Source organism: Coptis chinensis, chromosome 4 (genome assembly GCF_015680905.1).
Source record: "Coptis chinensis isolate HL-2020 chromosome 4, ASM1568090v1, whole genome shotgun sequence".
Taxonomy (NCBI): domain Eukaryota; kingdom Viridiplantae; phylum Streptophyta; class Magnoliopsida; order Ranunculales; family Ranunculaceae; genus Coptis; species Coptis chinensis.
This window is the reverse complement of record NC_141459.1, coordinates 96,081,032-96,096,862: the sequence shown is the minus strand read 5'-3', so window position 1 is coordinate 96,096,862 and position 15,831 is coordinate 96,081,032. Positions and strand designations below refer to the sequence as shown.

At 36.1% G+C, this 15,831-nt stretch overlaps 1 protein-coding gene across 3 annotated transcripts; it reads right to left on the bottom strand.

The window, feature by feature from the left end:
* Positions 1-4,272: 4,272 nt before the first annotated feature.
* ABCI19 (P-loop containing nucleoside triphosphate hydrolases superfamily protein) lies at positions 4,273-9,775 on the bottom strand. Of its 3 annotated transcripts, none has more exons than XM_086558311.1 (7): positions 9,561-9,775; positions 6,691-6,854; positions 6,339-6,390; positions 5,748-5,884; positions 5,072-5,158; positions 4,649-4,968; positions 4,273-4,571 (listed from the first exon to the last, which is right to left on the bottom strand). In XM_086558311.1, exons 1-6 carry the CDS (start codon positions 9,709-9,711, stop codon positions 4,684-4,686), a joined length of 876 nt encoding a protein of 291 aa, XP_086414437.1. In that variant the 5' UTR covers positions 9,712-9,775; the 3' UTR covers positions 4,273-4,571; positions 4,649-4,683. The 3 variants fall into 3 exon arrangements, with proteins under 3 accessions (XP_086414437.1, XP_086414439.1, XP_086414438.1); XM_086558313.1 differs by lacking the exon at positions 9,561-9,775 and adding an exon at positions 7,803-8,034; XM_086558312.1 differs by lacking the exon at positions 5,072-5,158 and having other exon boundaries at positions 4,273-4,968; positions 9,561-9,763.
* Between the last annotated feature and the right edge of the window lie 6,056 nt (positions 9,776-15,831).

Below are 15,831 nucleotides of genomic sequence, written 5' to 3'. Positions count from 1 at the left end.
CAGAGACGGTGATATCAACACCAGTTTCAACTTGAGCACGAGCACCATCTTCACTAATCCTCCTCATGAATTCTGCTAATATCCTCTTGCATTCCACAAAAAAGCTCCTCTCCTTTAGCTACAATTATTGATACCATATTTCTAACAAATAACACACAGTAAACAAATTTTCCAGTAAAAAGAAGTGCATACGCAAAATGCTTCAAGGAGCAGGGGAAATCATCAATTCAATGAACAACTAACTTCTCTAATATATTATTAGTTTAGATTAGGTATCAATACTTGCATATTAGATTAGGCTTTGTACTTCTTAAGCCTTTTCTCAAAACCCCTGAAAGAATTGGTTCTTGACAAGTTCGACGTTTACTTTCCTAGTTGTGGTGTTTGTATACATTTTGGTCCTAAGATGAGATCAAGCTATTATCCGAGAGTTGTTGAATGCATATGAGTTCCTCTCCAAAAAGGGAATACATTACTTGAAGGGCTCCGATCAAGGAGATATTGTTTTCTTTGAAGGAGTAGAAAATATAGTGCCTAGATTAGTTCACTCAAATTTGCTGGTTACATATGAGAATTTTATCTCCTTTTTTTTATAGGTTATGGAGGCGGTGTGTGTGTGGTGTGGTGTGTGGTCTTACATTATTACATTTCTCACAAATCTATATAAAAACCCGTCTCTCGAACTACCTGAGGTGGCAAGGAGGTGAGTGTGGGTCTCTCTCTCTCTTTGTTTTTTGTTTTATGATAATAAGTGTGTGTATCTTCATATGCATATCTCACTTTTTATTGGTTCGCAGTCACAATACACCCGACTCATTTAATTAGGTCTTGGATTGGCAGTGGGATGTTGTTGAAACAAACAACACCTAAGTTTGAACTAATAGTCACTAATAAAGACCTATATATATAATTAAAAGTAACAATTTATGGGGAAAAAAAACCGTGTTTCTTCACCACTTTTCTTATTAAATACCTTCTTTATCTCTAGACCATATGAGAACCTCCCCCAACAACCAAGTAGCATATTTTCGTCTTCTATTTTTCATAATTAAGAAGCACTTTCCTCACGAATCATCACGTCATTGAAAATTATATAACCAATCAATTTCTTCAATTTGATACTACTTTTTGAATTAGATTTAGAATTCAAATAACTAAAACAAATAAATGATCTAAAGACTTAAAAAAAAATGGTGATTAATTATAGAGTTTTGGCTGGGCCTTCATATATCCAACTGTAACAGTAGTGTTTTTGGGTCGACCGGATTTTTTCTTCTAATTTTATCCTCTTTCATATTTTCTATTTACAATACTCTAATATAATCTTACGTGTAATTTGTTATATTTAACAAGGATAAATATGTAAATGTAAGATTCAAATCTAATTAGAGTGGTCAACAAGTGCGACTGGGATTCTGCTGAAATTCGATGGGCGTTTTTGGTACTAGATTTCGGTTACAATTTGGTTGGGCTTATTTTGACTAGGCTTCGGTTGCAATTTTTTAAAATCAACATTGCCACATAGACTAGACTTTTGTTGGGCTTGTTTTCATGGCTTGGTTAATTGGACAACTCTCAATTTCATGCGCACAGTGCATGCCCAAAGTGCTAGTCATAATAATTCAATAATTCATCGTTTCATACAGAGCCAGAAGTTTCAATAATTCAATATGGATAAAGTGTGTAGGGAATTTTGGTGGCATAGGCATGATAAATCTAAAAGTATCCACACTATTTAGTGAGATAAACTTTGCAAGCCTAAGTCCCTTGAAGGACTAGGTTTCAGGAAATTTTTTGATATGAAAAAAACTCTGTTGGCCAAATAGAGTTAGAAAGCTTTAAAGGATGAGAATTTCATCTGGTTTAAAACTTTTCATGTGACTTACGGAAAAAAATGTATGGGGACAGAACAAAAGTTACCACCTAATGCCTCTTACTTCTGGAGAGGGGTTAATAAAAGTTTTGACTTGGTGCATAAAAGGTCTATCTAGAACATCGGTGATAGATGGTGCTCGCACCTCTGTGTTCAATGATCTTTGGCTTATGTTCCATGATCATCCTATATTGATAAAGGATTTGCACCCACCAGTGGGAATCCAGAAATACTAGAAAGTGAAAAATCTCATGAAGAAGGAAGGATCAACATGGAATGATCAACTTATTAACGAAGTGTTTGATCCTATAGTAGCAGGGCTTATCAAGGGAATACACATCAGACTACAAGATGGAAGGGCAGATGAGTTACTTTGGTGGCCTGCTACTAAAGGAAAATTCTTTGTCAAATCTGCTTTTATTTCATCTGCTCAAAGCAAAGGATTGGGAGGGATGTGACTCTACTTTTCAAGCAAAAACTATCAAGGGAGGGATGTGACTCTACTTTTCAAGCAAAAACTATTAGAAGGATTTGGAGAGCTCGTCTGGCAATAAGGGAACAAGTTTTCATGTGGAAATTATACATAGACATATTGCCATCTGGAGAGAAGATACAGAAAAGGATTAGGAACAATGATACTATGTGTGGTTTTTGCTTCGAGAAAAAAGAAATTGTATAACACATCTTTTTTGAATGTGATTGGGCAAAAGCTTTGTGGTTTGCTTCGCCACTGGGTTTACGAACAGAGGTCAACAGAGGATGGTCCTTTAAAAAATGGGTGGACGAGATCATGGAATAGTATGAAAACAAGGTCCCTGACATAGCAAATTTGGGTGTGTATGCATGCACCCTACTGCAAACTATGTGGGATAATAGCAATCTGGAAAAATTTAATAAAGGAGCAGCGGATATAACTATAATGATTCAATGGGAAAGAAGACTCAAAGCTTTTGACAGGGAGAATCTAAACCCTACTTCTTATGTTAACACTACAATTAGGAATATAAATTCAAAACATAGCACACATGCCTCAACATCTACTAGTAACAATAATAATATAACTACTTTGCATTATCATATAAATAACATCACTCACATGCCTGATTCTGTAAATGTTAGGTTTGACGCTGCTTTCAATAAGATATCTCTATCAGGTGTTGCTACTACTATGGCTTGGAATGAAAAAAGAGTTTTACTCGCTGCTGCAGTGAGGAGATTCACAACAAATTAAAGGATCAGAGGAGTGAACTTTTTGCAGCCAAGGTAGCAATGAAGCAGGCACAACTCTTAGGAGAAGGAAAATTTCTTTTTGAGGATGACAACATCAACATTATCAAAAGTTTGAGCATCCAGGAGTCTAGTATTGTTTGGTCTTTACAAAGCATTACGAAAGTAATTATCAAAACTGCTAATAAATTTAATTTTTTATGTTTTAGATGGTTAAAAAGATGTTTTAATGGTGAGACTTATAATATAGCTAAATGGGCTTATAGCTCCTCTGACCATGAGTACTCTATGAAAATGTTGCTCAGACTTTTAGTGTACCCTTTTAATTCTATAATATATATATTTGCGTGGTAAGTTTTGTACCGGAAAAAAAAAAGGACAGAGCCAGAAGTGGTGGAGTTATCCCATCACTGTGTCTTTTAACTCGAAACTTGGTGCAGTAAACTTCAATATTTCTGTATTCATCTCCTGTTGGGAGTTCAATTTCATTGTACCAAGCAAAACTCTTCCTTGGATGTAGTAAACAAATAGGTTGAGTTACAATAATATGTGCTCTGGCAATCGTTCAAAGGAGTACACTGGATGATCAAAGCATTTGTTCTCAGCTAAATCGTAAGCAAAAATATCCCCAAAGTACCAATACATGGTTTGATTTATAACCGCAACTCTAGTGCTAAACATGATAGTGCCATGGGGTTGATAATAGTTGGGAGATTCTGTAAACTCTAACCATTTTCCTTGATCAACATCAAACATACAAAAGAAGCACTGATTCCAAAGAAGTAAACGAGTTCCAGCACCAGAAACCACATTTCCAGATAAATAGCCAGAGTCCGTAATTTGAGAAGGAGGATCAGGGAGGGCGACCCATGCACGTAATTCAGAGCTGTAGCATTCGGCCCAAGGAAGGCCACAAATTAAAGGGTCATCGATTTGGCCTTCCTCGTCACAAGCACTTCCAAATACTAAAAGTCTATCCTTAATTTCTTCTTATTATCATCAGCGGTCACTGTAGATCTCTCTTCTGCTCGCTCTTAATATTTTGGCTAATCTTCTATACGTGTGCTAATGTTGAGGACCTAACCTAACCTAACCCATCTTTTATGAGACATTGTATGCACTTAACACTTTCGCTCCACAAATTAATTAAGTTGAGAACAAAATCATACCACTTTTGTGGAGCTTAAGAAACAACAATTTCATTGGTTTTCAACCTTCCTGAAGGTTAGAATCACATATTTGATTGTTCCCGAACATATATAAACAACTCAACAACATAAACAAATAGGCAGCAGTAAAATATACGCAGGGCATAATACAATTACCAACATGTTTTTCCAAACTTCTAAACCATCAGAAGAATCAAGATATGGAATTATGCCCGCTGATAAACACCTAAACTCAATGACCATAGTTGCTGTAAGAAGCGACGTGAAAAGAACAATGACCTCAAATAATTCACTCATGCTACCTATATGGAGAAACACCAGAAAGTCAGTTCGACGCTTCTTTATCCGCACAATGTTATTTTTAAAGACGGGATCTGACCTATAGACCTTTGTCCTGAATAACTGAAAACAATATTAGCGGTAGTAGGCCATGTGCCTAGATGATCTGAAAGGAGAGTTATCAAAGGCAGAAGCCTTTTTAAATTGTGGAGAAGCGGCTACAAGTTTCTGTTCCCTCTTGGTTTCAGAGCGGAGCCAGGACTCAACCACAGAAAGAAGATTGCTGGCATTCTTCAATTCAGGAAGCTCAACGAGCTTCTGCGACCTTCTCAATTCTCCATCCTGGATGTACGCTACATCTGTGGCCCATGTCTCCAACCCATCAAATATATGTGTTGCATAGACAATTGTTGCTCCTCTCTGAATGGGAGTTAAAACATCCAAATTAAATGGGAAAGAATTTACTCAATTTAGCAATCAGCATTTCAGAGTTGGCTTAAACCGAGGAACTTATTACACATGCCTGTTCACACTCTTCCTTAAAAAACTCAAGCAAATCCATCCTTGCAACAACATCAAGATCAACTGTAACCTCATCTAACAACAACACCTGAAATTGGGGCTTAGCAATGGTCATAATCACTGCTGAATTAAATTTGAAAGAACATTACAAACCAGTGTATGTACATAGAAGCATAGATTGCCACCATAGTAAAGTTAACTCTGTTTGTAAACCACAACCATGTTACTGGACACCTGGTCATACAAAGTTACAAACAATGTCCGCTAACACCAAAGAAAAAAGAGAAGCACATCCTGAAGAAAGAAGTGAGGACATGATTTTCCATCAAATTGATGATAGCGAAGTACACACACAACCTAGACTAACACATATGAACAGCCTCCTATTATCAACGCATAAGATGAAGTGAAAACTACTAAGATATATTTATTTAAGTCGGGTAAATAATTACATAGAGTCACTTACCTAAATAAGGATAGACCATGACACGAGACTCCTAGCTGTTCAATGTGGGACTAGATTCCCAAACTGATTTCTATTTTCAGCCAAAACCAGACAGATGCATGTGTTTGCTAAGCCCATAAATCATGTATACCCCAGAAGCGCAAAGTAATATGCTCACTCAGTTATAAAAAGCTTCTAGATTTGTGAGTGAGGTAACAAAAGGTTTAACCACCTGAAATGGATGAAGAAGACCCATGCAGATTTGGACTCTGCGTCTCTGTCCATCTGATACTTTATGCATTCGCCACATTAGATCAATATCGAGAAGCTCAATCAGATTCTCCCTCCTAACAGGATCTATGCCTTCAACTGAGCATTTTTAAACAAAAGAAAATTGAAAATCATGAAAGGAGACTATGATCCTAAAACAAACAATATAATTAATATACATATATAAATCAACAAAAAACTCCTTCAATCACCATTCACACATCAAATGAACTATCTTTGCCATTGGCCTCATACAAGTAGTACAGAAAACTGTTTCCAAGAGAGCTAGACGTGTCTATATAACTTACAACTTCAAAAAGTATCACCAACTCTTTGATTAATGATAAAAATGGCATCTCTTAATCATGCATGGAAGATAGCAGCCTTGTTAGTGAACACATTGCAGGAGAGCCCTTAGCACTAGTGAAGTGTTTATGACATGGAAATACATCGTTATCCAACGATAAACACTAGGAATCAACTATCATGCTGTCTAAGGTAAATTGTGGCAACAGTTACTGTATTAAAATGGCATGCAAGAGAGGCATTCTACCTCCAAATATCATGTGCGCAGCAGAGAAATCTCCTTGGAGTGGGATATCACCCTGAAAACAAGCCAACCTTGTAGATTATTTTTGGTACAGATTCACTGTAAGGACGCACAGGTAAAACGAAACAAAAGTAAGACACTTAAGATCATTCATAGTGTTTCTTTTGTCAGGAAAAAGAACATCATTTCAAGAAGAACAATGAGACATTATCAAAGTAATCTACATTTACTGTTTATCTTATCAACAGATTTTTGTTGATTAGTAATACAGAACTAACATTCAACAAAGTACATGTTTATTTTCGCTTCATTGGGATAACATTCAAAGTAATATGAGAAATAGAGAAGAACTCACAGCTGAACCAACAGTTTTGCTCCAAGAGCCTCCCAAATAGGCTAGATCTCCGCTACATACAAGTTGAGTGTCGTGAAAAGCAGAACAATCTAGTACACGCATTTCTACATCTCTTCCTCCAACCATATGCTTGCCTGCTAGAATCTTCAACAAAGTAGTCTTTCCTGCACAAGTGTAATGTAGTAACATTCACATCAATACAAGGGGACCAAGAGACAACGATACTGAACTCATCTGAGTAACTAAGAAGAACAGTTAAATATATAAAATAGAAAGCATTTAAAATTCCTAACTAGAAAGTGTGTGGTTACTCTTATAGTAAAATGAAAGATACATTATAGTGTCTCGTCAACAGTCACCGACTTGGGTCGCAATTTTTTGGAAAGCTTAAAAATCCATTCTATTCAATTTTTGGCAAGGGAAAAATACCACCAGCAAAGTTAGCTATGCTAGCCAATGTACATGATTCTGCTCAAGCCCATAAATTTGTTAGAATACATAATCTTGGCTTTGATCAAAGTATATGTGATTATCCACATAACAACTATGATTATGATAAGCATAACTATGGTTCTGACTTCTTTCACTATGATAGTGATGCTAATAATGCAGGGTCTTCATATGGTCCTTCAAGCTCAAATCTCTCCTATATGAACTATGACTGTGGAAATGAAAACAGTAACAGTGGCTTTTCTGCTGGACCCTCAAGCTCAAGCTTCCAGAATTTAAGTCATGGTTATGATATATACAGTGCAAGACCTTCTGATGGCTCTTCCAGTTCACAATTTGGATATCCCAACTCACAGTTTCCCTCCGTAAATTTTGCATCAAGCTCTTACTGCCCTTCAGCAAATATTGCCTCCCAAGTCTGTACTTATGACTCCGACTCCAAATTGGTATGCCGATACTGGTGCCTCACATCACATTACTCCAAACATTTCAAATATTGGATCTCATGCTCAATACAAGGGAAAAGACAAAGTTCTAGTGGGCAATGACCAAGGTCTGCACATTCTTAACACTGGCTTTTCTAATGTTTATCCTAGAAATTCCAATACATGTTTTCTATAAAAAAAATAATTTGCATGTACTTCAAATGACACACAACTTACTTTCTGGTCATTAATTTGTCACTGATAACAATTGTTCACTCGCATTCCATACAACTGGTTTCTTTTTCAAGCACACTGCCACACAGAACAATATTTCCAAGGCAAGTCTGACAAAGGTCTTTATCCTTTCCTGTTCAGCTGCCACACATCTTCATCTCCTTCAGCACTTTTGAGCAATAAAGCTTCCTTTTCCAATTGGCATCAAAGATAAGGCCATCCATCTTCTCAAATCCTACATCAAGTTCTTAACAGGAATAAACTGGTTGTACAATATAGTACACAGTCTTCTTCATTTTGTAAAGATTGTCAATTAGGTAAAAGACACAAGTTGTCTTTTCCAGTTTCTGTCTCAAAAACTACTTGTCCTTTATATATTTTACATATTTACTTGTAGGGACCCTCCCCTGTATGTTCCATCAGTGGATTTCGATACTTTGCTACTATTGTTGATGATTTCACATGATATTGTTGGATTTACCTTCTTGTTCTCAAATCAGAGTTCTGCAATATATTTGTTCTTTTCAAAACCTATGTTGAAAGCCAACTTGGTATCAATATCAAATGTATAAGAACAGATTGTGGTGGTGAGTTCACTAGTTCTAAATTTCAATCATTGCTAGTTCATTTAAGCATTCAACATCAATTTAACTGTGCCCACACCCCTGAAAAAAATAGTGTTGTTGAAAGAAAACACAGACACCTTCTAGAAATGACTAGAACCTTACTAGCTCAATCTCACGTTCCAACATAGTTTTGGCTTGAGGTTATCCAAACTGTTGCTTTCCTTATCAACAGATTGCCTACACCATCTCTACAAAATATTTGTCCTTGGGAAAATTTATTCAAACAACCTCCAAATTACTCTTTTCTCAAAACATTTGGATGTAGCTGCTTCCCTTGGTTAAGACCTTACTCTCATAACAAACTAGAGATGATAAGTAAACGTTGCATTTTTTATAGGTGTCTGGATCCTACTACAGGTAGAGTTTTTGTTTGTAGGCATGTTTTGTCTTTGATGAAACAGAGTTCCCATACAAGTCAAATATGTCTCTCTCTACTGACACTAACATTTCCTCCATCATTCATCCTTTCCTTAAATCTCGACACAATCACTCTGTACCATCCCATGTTTCTTCTGATTCTTCTCCTATACTCTCAACTTCTTCTCCTTCACCTTCTATTCCTTCAGATCACTTGACTACTCTCTCTTCATCTCAATCTATCTCTCCACCCTATCAATCTTCTATCACTATAAATCCAAGTAATACAGAGTCATTATCAGTCTTAAATGCAAATGACCCCGTTCCCGTCACCAAAAATCATCATGTCATGCAAACAAGATCTAAACATGGAATTTAAAACCAAAAGCCTACACATCGTCAAAAACGTCCTCTACCTTCCTTGTCTTGCTTCTCTTTTACAAAATTAACCACCAACACCAACTACATACACTCAAGCTGTTAAGCATCCAAACTGGAGGTTAGCCATGGCAGATGAATACAATGCTCTTCAAAAGAATAATACATGGGCTTTGGCACCACCAAATGATGTATATAATGACTGCAGTTAAGAGAGTTCTCAGGTATCACCAAAGCCTCCTCTCCAATCATTGGTCATTATAAATATCAATCAGTCATATTATAAACTATTGATAAAACAATACAAATTCCAAACACTATACATCAAATTCAATTAATATCTCAAATGCACAAACATTATAATCAAATCAGGATCAAATAATTAGAAGGAAAAGATTACCGGATCCATTTGCACCAACGAGAAGACAACGAGATCCAGGAGAGATATCGAGATTGAAGTCAGCGAAAATTGGAGGTTGATTATCGTAAGCGAATTGCAAACCACTTACTTGAATGCTTTGATTATTATTGTTATTATTAGCTTTCCCCATTTTTTTTATTTTTTTTAAAGGGAAGAAATGGCAAGTTTTGAATTGGTGTGGTTGGAGAGTTTATATAGTTAACTGTGTAGACCTACGTGTTCTTTAGTTTGAGGTGACACGTGGAGATTTTTTTTTCTTTGGTTTAATTGGGTACTTATTAGCGAGTCCGAATTTGTTCACCAGCTCTAGTGCTGGTAGATACTAGATAATACCAGCGCTCACGTTTAAGGGTGGAATTCGAGCTAAACAAGCCGAGCTTTACTCATGCTGGCTCTCGGCTAATTACACGAGCTTTAAATTGAGCTCGAGCTCTCTCATATAAGAACGAAGCGAGCTCGAAATGAGCTTAAACGAGCCAAGCCCAAGCTAAGCTCCGAGAGCCCCTCGGTTATTGTACACTATAAATATGCTATTTGAACTAAACGAAGCCGAGCTTCATCAAGCTCATTTGTTACACGAAGCTTTTATTTGAGCTCGAGCTCAATATATAACGAAACGAAGGCGAGCTCGAGCCGAGCTTAAACGAGCCAAGCCCAAGCCGAAAGCTCAGAGCCCTCGGTTATTTTACACTATAAATATGCTATTTGAACTAAACGAGCCGAGCTTCATCAAGCTCATTTGTTACACGAGCTTTTATTTGAGCTTGAGCTCGGCTCATATAGTAAACGAGCGAGCTCGAGCTGAGCTTAAACGAGCCAAGCCCAAGTCGAGCTCCGAGCCCTCGGCTCAAATTCCACCCTTACTCATGTTGCACAAACAACTAACAATCACAATTAACATAAAGAACCAATATATTTAAAAAAATATATTTTAATAATAAATATAGAAACGGATTATTCTCAGGAAGCAAACGGACTCTGACTCTCTGACTAGTGAGAAACTCCACTTCTTTAAGGCGTAAGCTTAACAAAGCTTAAAAACTTAACAATCCAACTCCAAATGAATTTTCTTATTAAATATATTTTTTATCTCTATATTATATGATAATCGGACTTCCCAAAACCTCCCCAACAACCGAGTAGCATATTTCCGTATTATTCTTTTCATAACCGAGTAGCACCTCCCTCACGCCCATTGAAAATTATATAACCAGTTCATTCCTTCAATTTTATACTACTTCTTGAATTAGAATTATAATTCAAATAATTAGAACAAATAAATTTCTTCAGACTTAAAAAACCGGTGATTAATCATAGAGTTTTTATATAACCAACCGATCCTTATATCTAAACTACTTTAATGTTTGAGACTCTCATCTACAGTCCCGCAACAGTGAAAAATAATAAATTTTTATGTATCTCTAAAACTCTTGGTCATTTTTTGTTTTGACTATGTTACTCCCTGTTTTTTAGTAGATTGACGATATTACCTTTTGATGTTTTAAGCAAAACGCACAATGTGCGTGCCTCAAACTATAAATAATAAGAGCAACACAAAGTCATAAAGAGCCTCAACTAACTTACTTAAAAGGAGTAGATCCGGTCATCCGGGTCATGGAGCATCATATCGTCTCCCATTTCGTTCGTTAGAAACATTAAAAGGAATTATTTTGAAGAGTATTGGGGAATGTCAGGTGTTATGGTTAGAAACTTAGAATATATATTTTACGAAGGTTTTGTTTTTCTTATATGTTTTTTACTATTATTATTGTTATTACTATTAGTATTTGTATTATTTTATTACTATTGTTATTATATCAGGGTAATGCATGTAGCAATTTGTAAATGGAACTGGATGCTAATTAAGAGTTGTCTACTATATATAATATTGCATATTTGCATTGTGATAACAATTTATTGTCTCTTTAGTCAGACACGAGTGTTTTAGCAGGATTAAAACAGAACCCTTCTCTGATAGGAAAACACTTAACTGGAAGGTACAATATAATTGTTGTTGCCAATATTTAGAACAAATCAACAATTGTATCTATCGCCTGTCATTGAAGCATTTTGCGTATGCATTTCTTTTTACTGGAAAATTTGTTTATTGTGTGTTATTTATTAGAAATATGATCTCAATTGTAGCTAAAGGAGAGCAGTTTTTTGTGGAACGATACTAACATAATTCATGAGGAAGATTAGTGAAGCTAGTGCTCGTGCTCAACTTAGAGCTGGTGCTGATATCATCGTACTCTGCCCAGAATTATCGTGTTCAAAAAATGGGGGGCCTTCAATATGGTAATAAGCTATGTAATTATTTGTTGTTCCTCATTTGTCTTCACATTTGAATTTGGGATGTTGCTATACTTCTATCTTCGAGATAAGAAATGCATCAAGTGAACGTAGTGTGGACGTACTTCTTATCTCGAAGATAGAAGTATAACAACATCCCAAATTCAAATGTGAAGACAAATGACAAACAACAAATAATTACATAGCCTATTACCATCTTGAAGGCCACCCATTTTTGAACACGATAATTATGGGCAGAGACACTCTGGGCAGTAGAGACATTATGGGCAACAGAGACATTTTGGGCGGAGACGGTGATATCATCACCAACTTCAAATTGAGCACCAACACCAGCTCCAAGTTGAGCACGAGCACTAGATTTACTAATCTTCCTCATGAATTATGCTAGTATCCTCTTGCGTTCCACAAAACACTGCTCTCTTTGAGCTACAATTGAGACCATATTTCTAACAAATAACACAAAGTAAACAAATTTTCCAATAAAAAGAAGTGCATACGCAAAATACTTCAAGGAGCAGGGGAAATCATCAATTCGATGAACAACTAACTTCTCTAATTATTAGTTTAGATTAGGTGTCAATACTTGCATATTAGATTAGGCTTTGTACTTCTTAAGCCTTTTCTCAAAACCCATTAAAGAATTGGTTCCTGACAAATTCGATGTTTACTTTCCTAGTTGTGGTGTTTGTATACATTTTGGTCTGAAGATGAGATCGAGCTATTATCCGAGAGTTGTTGAATGCATATGAGTTAGGGGTGGGAATTTAGCCCTAACGACCCTAACCCGGCCCTGACCGACCCGACCCTAAGCCCTATAAAGCCCTCACAACTAAAGCCCTCACAGAGTTTAGGGCCGGCCCGGCCCGGCCCTAATGCCTTCTAGGGCAGGGCTAGGGCTAAGATTCTAAAACATAGGCCCGACCCTAATTCAGCCCTCATTAGCCCGACCCTAACCCGGCCCTAACCAAGCCCTAACCAAGCCCTAACCGGCCCTGTTTCACACTTTCACTATAAATACACATACCATAATTGTCCAACTCTTTGTTAAATATTTTCAATTAAAATAACATTGTCTTTTGTAATTTATCACTTACACCCAAGGGTACTTCCAATAACTTGTCTTATATAACAAAAACTTGTCAACTTAGCAGCCATGAAGAACAATAAGCACTAGCCTAATAAAAAATAAGACTTTATTCCTTTGATCATCAAGTCAAAGTCCATAACTTATTATTCTCAATTTCTTTTCTCACTTATTTCTTATAAATTATATTTTTATTCACATCCAAGTCAAGTCTAAAACTAAAAGTTTCCTTTCACACCATTAAAGCAAAATACAGAGCAGACATTTGTAACATAGAAACCAAAAAACAACATTTGTCAGAAAAATGACATTTGTAATCTCAAACCTTTCTCCATCACTTGTTCAAAAGCCAATATTTTCATTTCCATATACAAAGCTTGAATCACTTTTAAATTAGAAGAAAGGTAATATTATATTTGTTTGAATCTATTATAGAAATAATTTATGATATTACAAATAGTTTAACAACTTTCATGACCCTTAACCAAAACTATTATGTTTCTTCTTTATATCTATTACTTCTTCCTTTAAAATGATAATATAATTATTTGTCTATGTATTTCAATGTTAAATGTAATTTTAGTGAGGTTTTGTACAAGGAAGAACAAATTTCAACTCTCGATGTACTTTAGTTAATTAGATTGTGGATGTGCATTTTAAATTTTTGGACTTATACAGGATTATTACTAGATTGGTTGGACTTTGAGTTTGTAGATTATTGTACATTTTTGTAATATAAATGAGTTTTAAAACTGATGTAGTAAAAAAAAAGAAAATATATAGGCCCGGCCCTAAAGCCCGACCCTAAAGCCCTTAAAGAGGGCTAGGGTCAGGGTCAGGGCTTGAGATTTAGACTTGTGACCCGGCCCTATACTGATTTTAGGGCCGGGCCGACCCGGCCCTAATATTTGAAGGGCTTTAAATGTTTAGGGCCGGGCTAGCCCGACCCGGCCCATTGCCCACCCCTAATATGAGTTCCTCTCCAAAAAGGGAATATATTACTTAAAAGGGCTTCGATCTAGGAGATATTGTTTTCTTTGAAGGAGTATGAAATATGGCGCCTAGATTAGTACGTTCACTCAAATTTGCTAGTTTCATATGAGAATTTTACATTTTATCTTTTATCTTTATCTTTATCTTTATTTTATTTTGTTTTGTTTTTTTGTTTTGTTTTGTTTTTGTTATAGGTTATGGAGGTGTGGTGTGTGGTCTTACATTTTTACATTTCTCACAAATCTATAGTTCGCATAAAATATTCAAGGACATTCTAGATACTATCAAATATAAAAAACCCCCATCTCTCGAACTACCTGAGGTGGCAAGGTGAGCGTGGGCCTCTCTCTCTCTCGCTCTATGTTTTTTGTTTTGCGATAATAAGTGTGGGTGTATCTTTATATGAATATCTCACTTTTATTAGTTACAAGTCACAATACACCTGACTCATTTAATTAGGTATTGGATTGGCAGTGGGATGTTGTTGAAACAAACAACACCTAAGTTTTAACTACTAGTCACTAATAAAAACTTAAATATATAATTAAAAGTAACAATTTATGGGGAAATCGTGTTTCTTCGCCACTTTCCTTATTAAATACATTTTTTTTTTATCTCTAGACTATATGATAGCCAGACTTCCCAGAATCTCCCCCAACAACCGAGTAGCATATTTTCGTTTTCTCTTTTTCATAATTAAGAGGCACTTCTCTCACGAGTCATGCAATTGAAAATTATTTAACCAGTTTTTTTTTTTTTTTTTTTGTAAGTAAGAAAATTTATTAATGAAAGGAATTGTCAAATAAAATACAAGTTACATTCTTTTTCATCTAAATCGATAGTAGGTCCTAAAGGGACTTTCTATCTTAGTTACAAAGTTTGGTCTACTATTGCTCCATACTGAAGTGTTGGGTAATAAGGTGGATCCTTTCCTGGTTGCTGCATCCACACTAAAGTTGCCTTCTCTCCAAACATGGGATAACTTCCAGTGTTGTAAAAATGCAATTGCTCGCTTCCATCTCGCTCTAAACATCTATGGAATTGCATCACTATTGAAGGCCTTTAAAATAGCTTATGAGTCCCCTTCAATCCAAATGCAACCCTAATTCATCTCCACTGCTTTCTCGGCTGCCATGACTATGGATGTGCATTCGGCATGATAACTATCTACCCGACCGAGACCCACATCAAGAACTGCAACCACCGCTAAATCCTTATTCCGACATACTATACCAGCCCCGCTATTACTGGGAACTCCTTGGGCTAATCCATCGGTGTTACATTTGATAACATTGCCCACTGGAGCGACCCAGTGCACTTCTTGGATCAACTGTGTTGGGGCACTTTTCATATGTACATTAAGCCTATCAAGAATGCGAAATTCTTTCATGTCATTGCGTTTTCTTTCTTGTGACAGCCATCGAGACCTTGATCCCCTTAAAAATTTCTCTCTTAATGTTACTCAAGTGAATAGGAATGTCCTCAAAGTGTTCTCTATTACGAGTTTTTGGTACTGGACTTCGGTTGCAATTTGGTTGGGCTTATTTTTACTAGGTGCAATTTTTTTTAAATCAACATTGACACATGGAATGTTGGGGTCGCTTTTGTTAATTGCAGGGAATATTACTTGCTGCTTGTGGTGGTGCAACAGTTGGTAGCTTTTACTACATCGTCTGCTAATTTTACTTCATTTGCTTTTATTTTTTTAATTATTTTTTGTGTGAGCTTGCTTTTTCTTGATGATGTCACTGGCCGTTACACATTCCACACTTTAGATCTTATGTTGTGATTTAAGTTTCTCTGTTCCTGGTTTATCCTTTTAGAAGGCCAAGTTAAGCAGTTTATGCTTTAGGCTTCTTA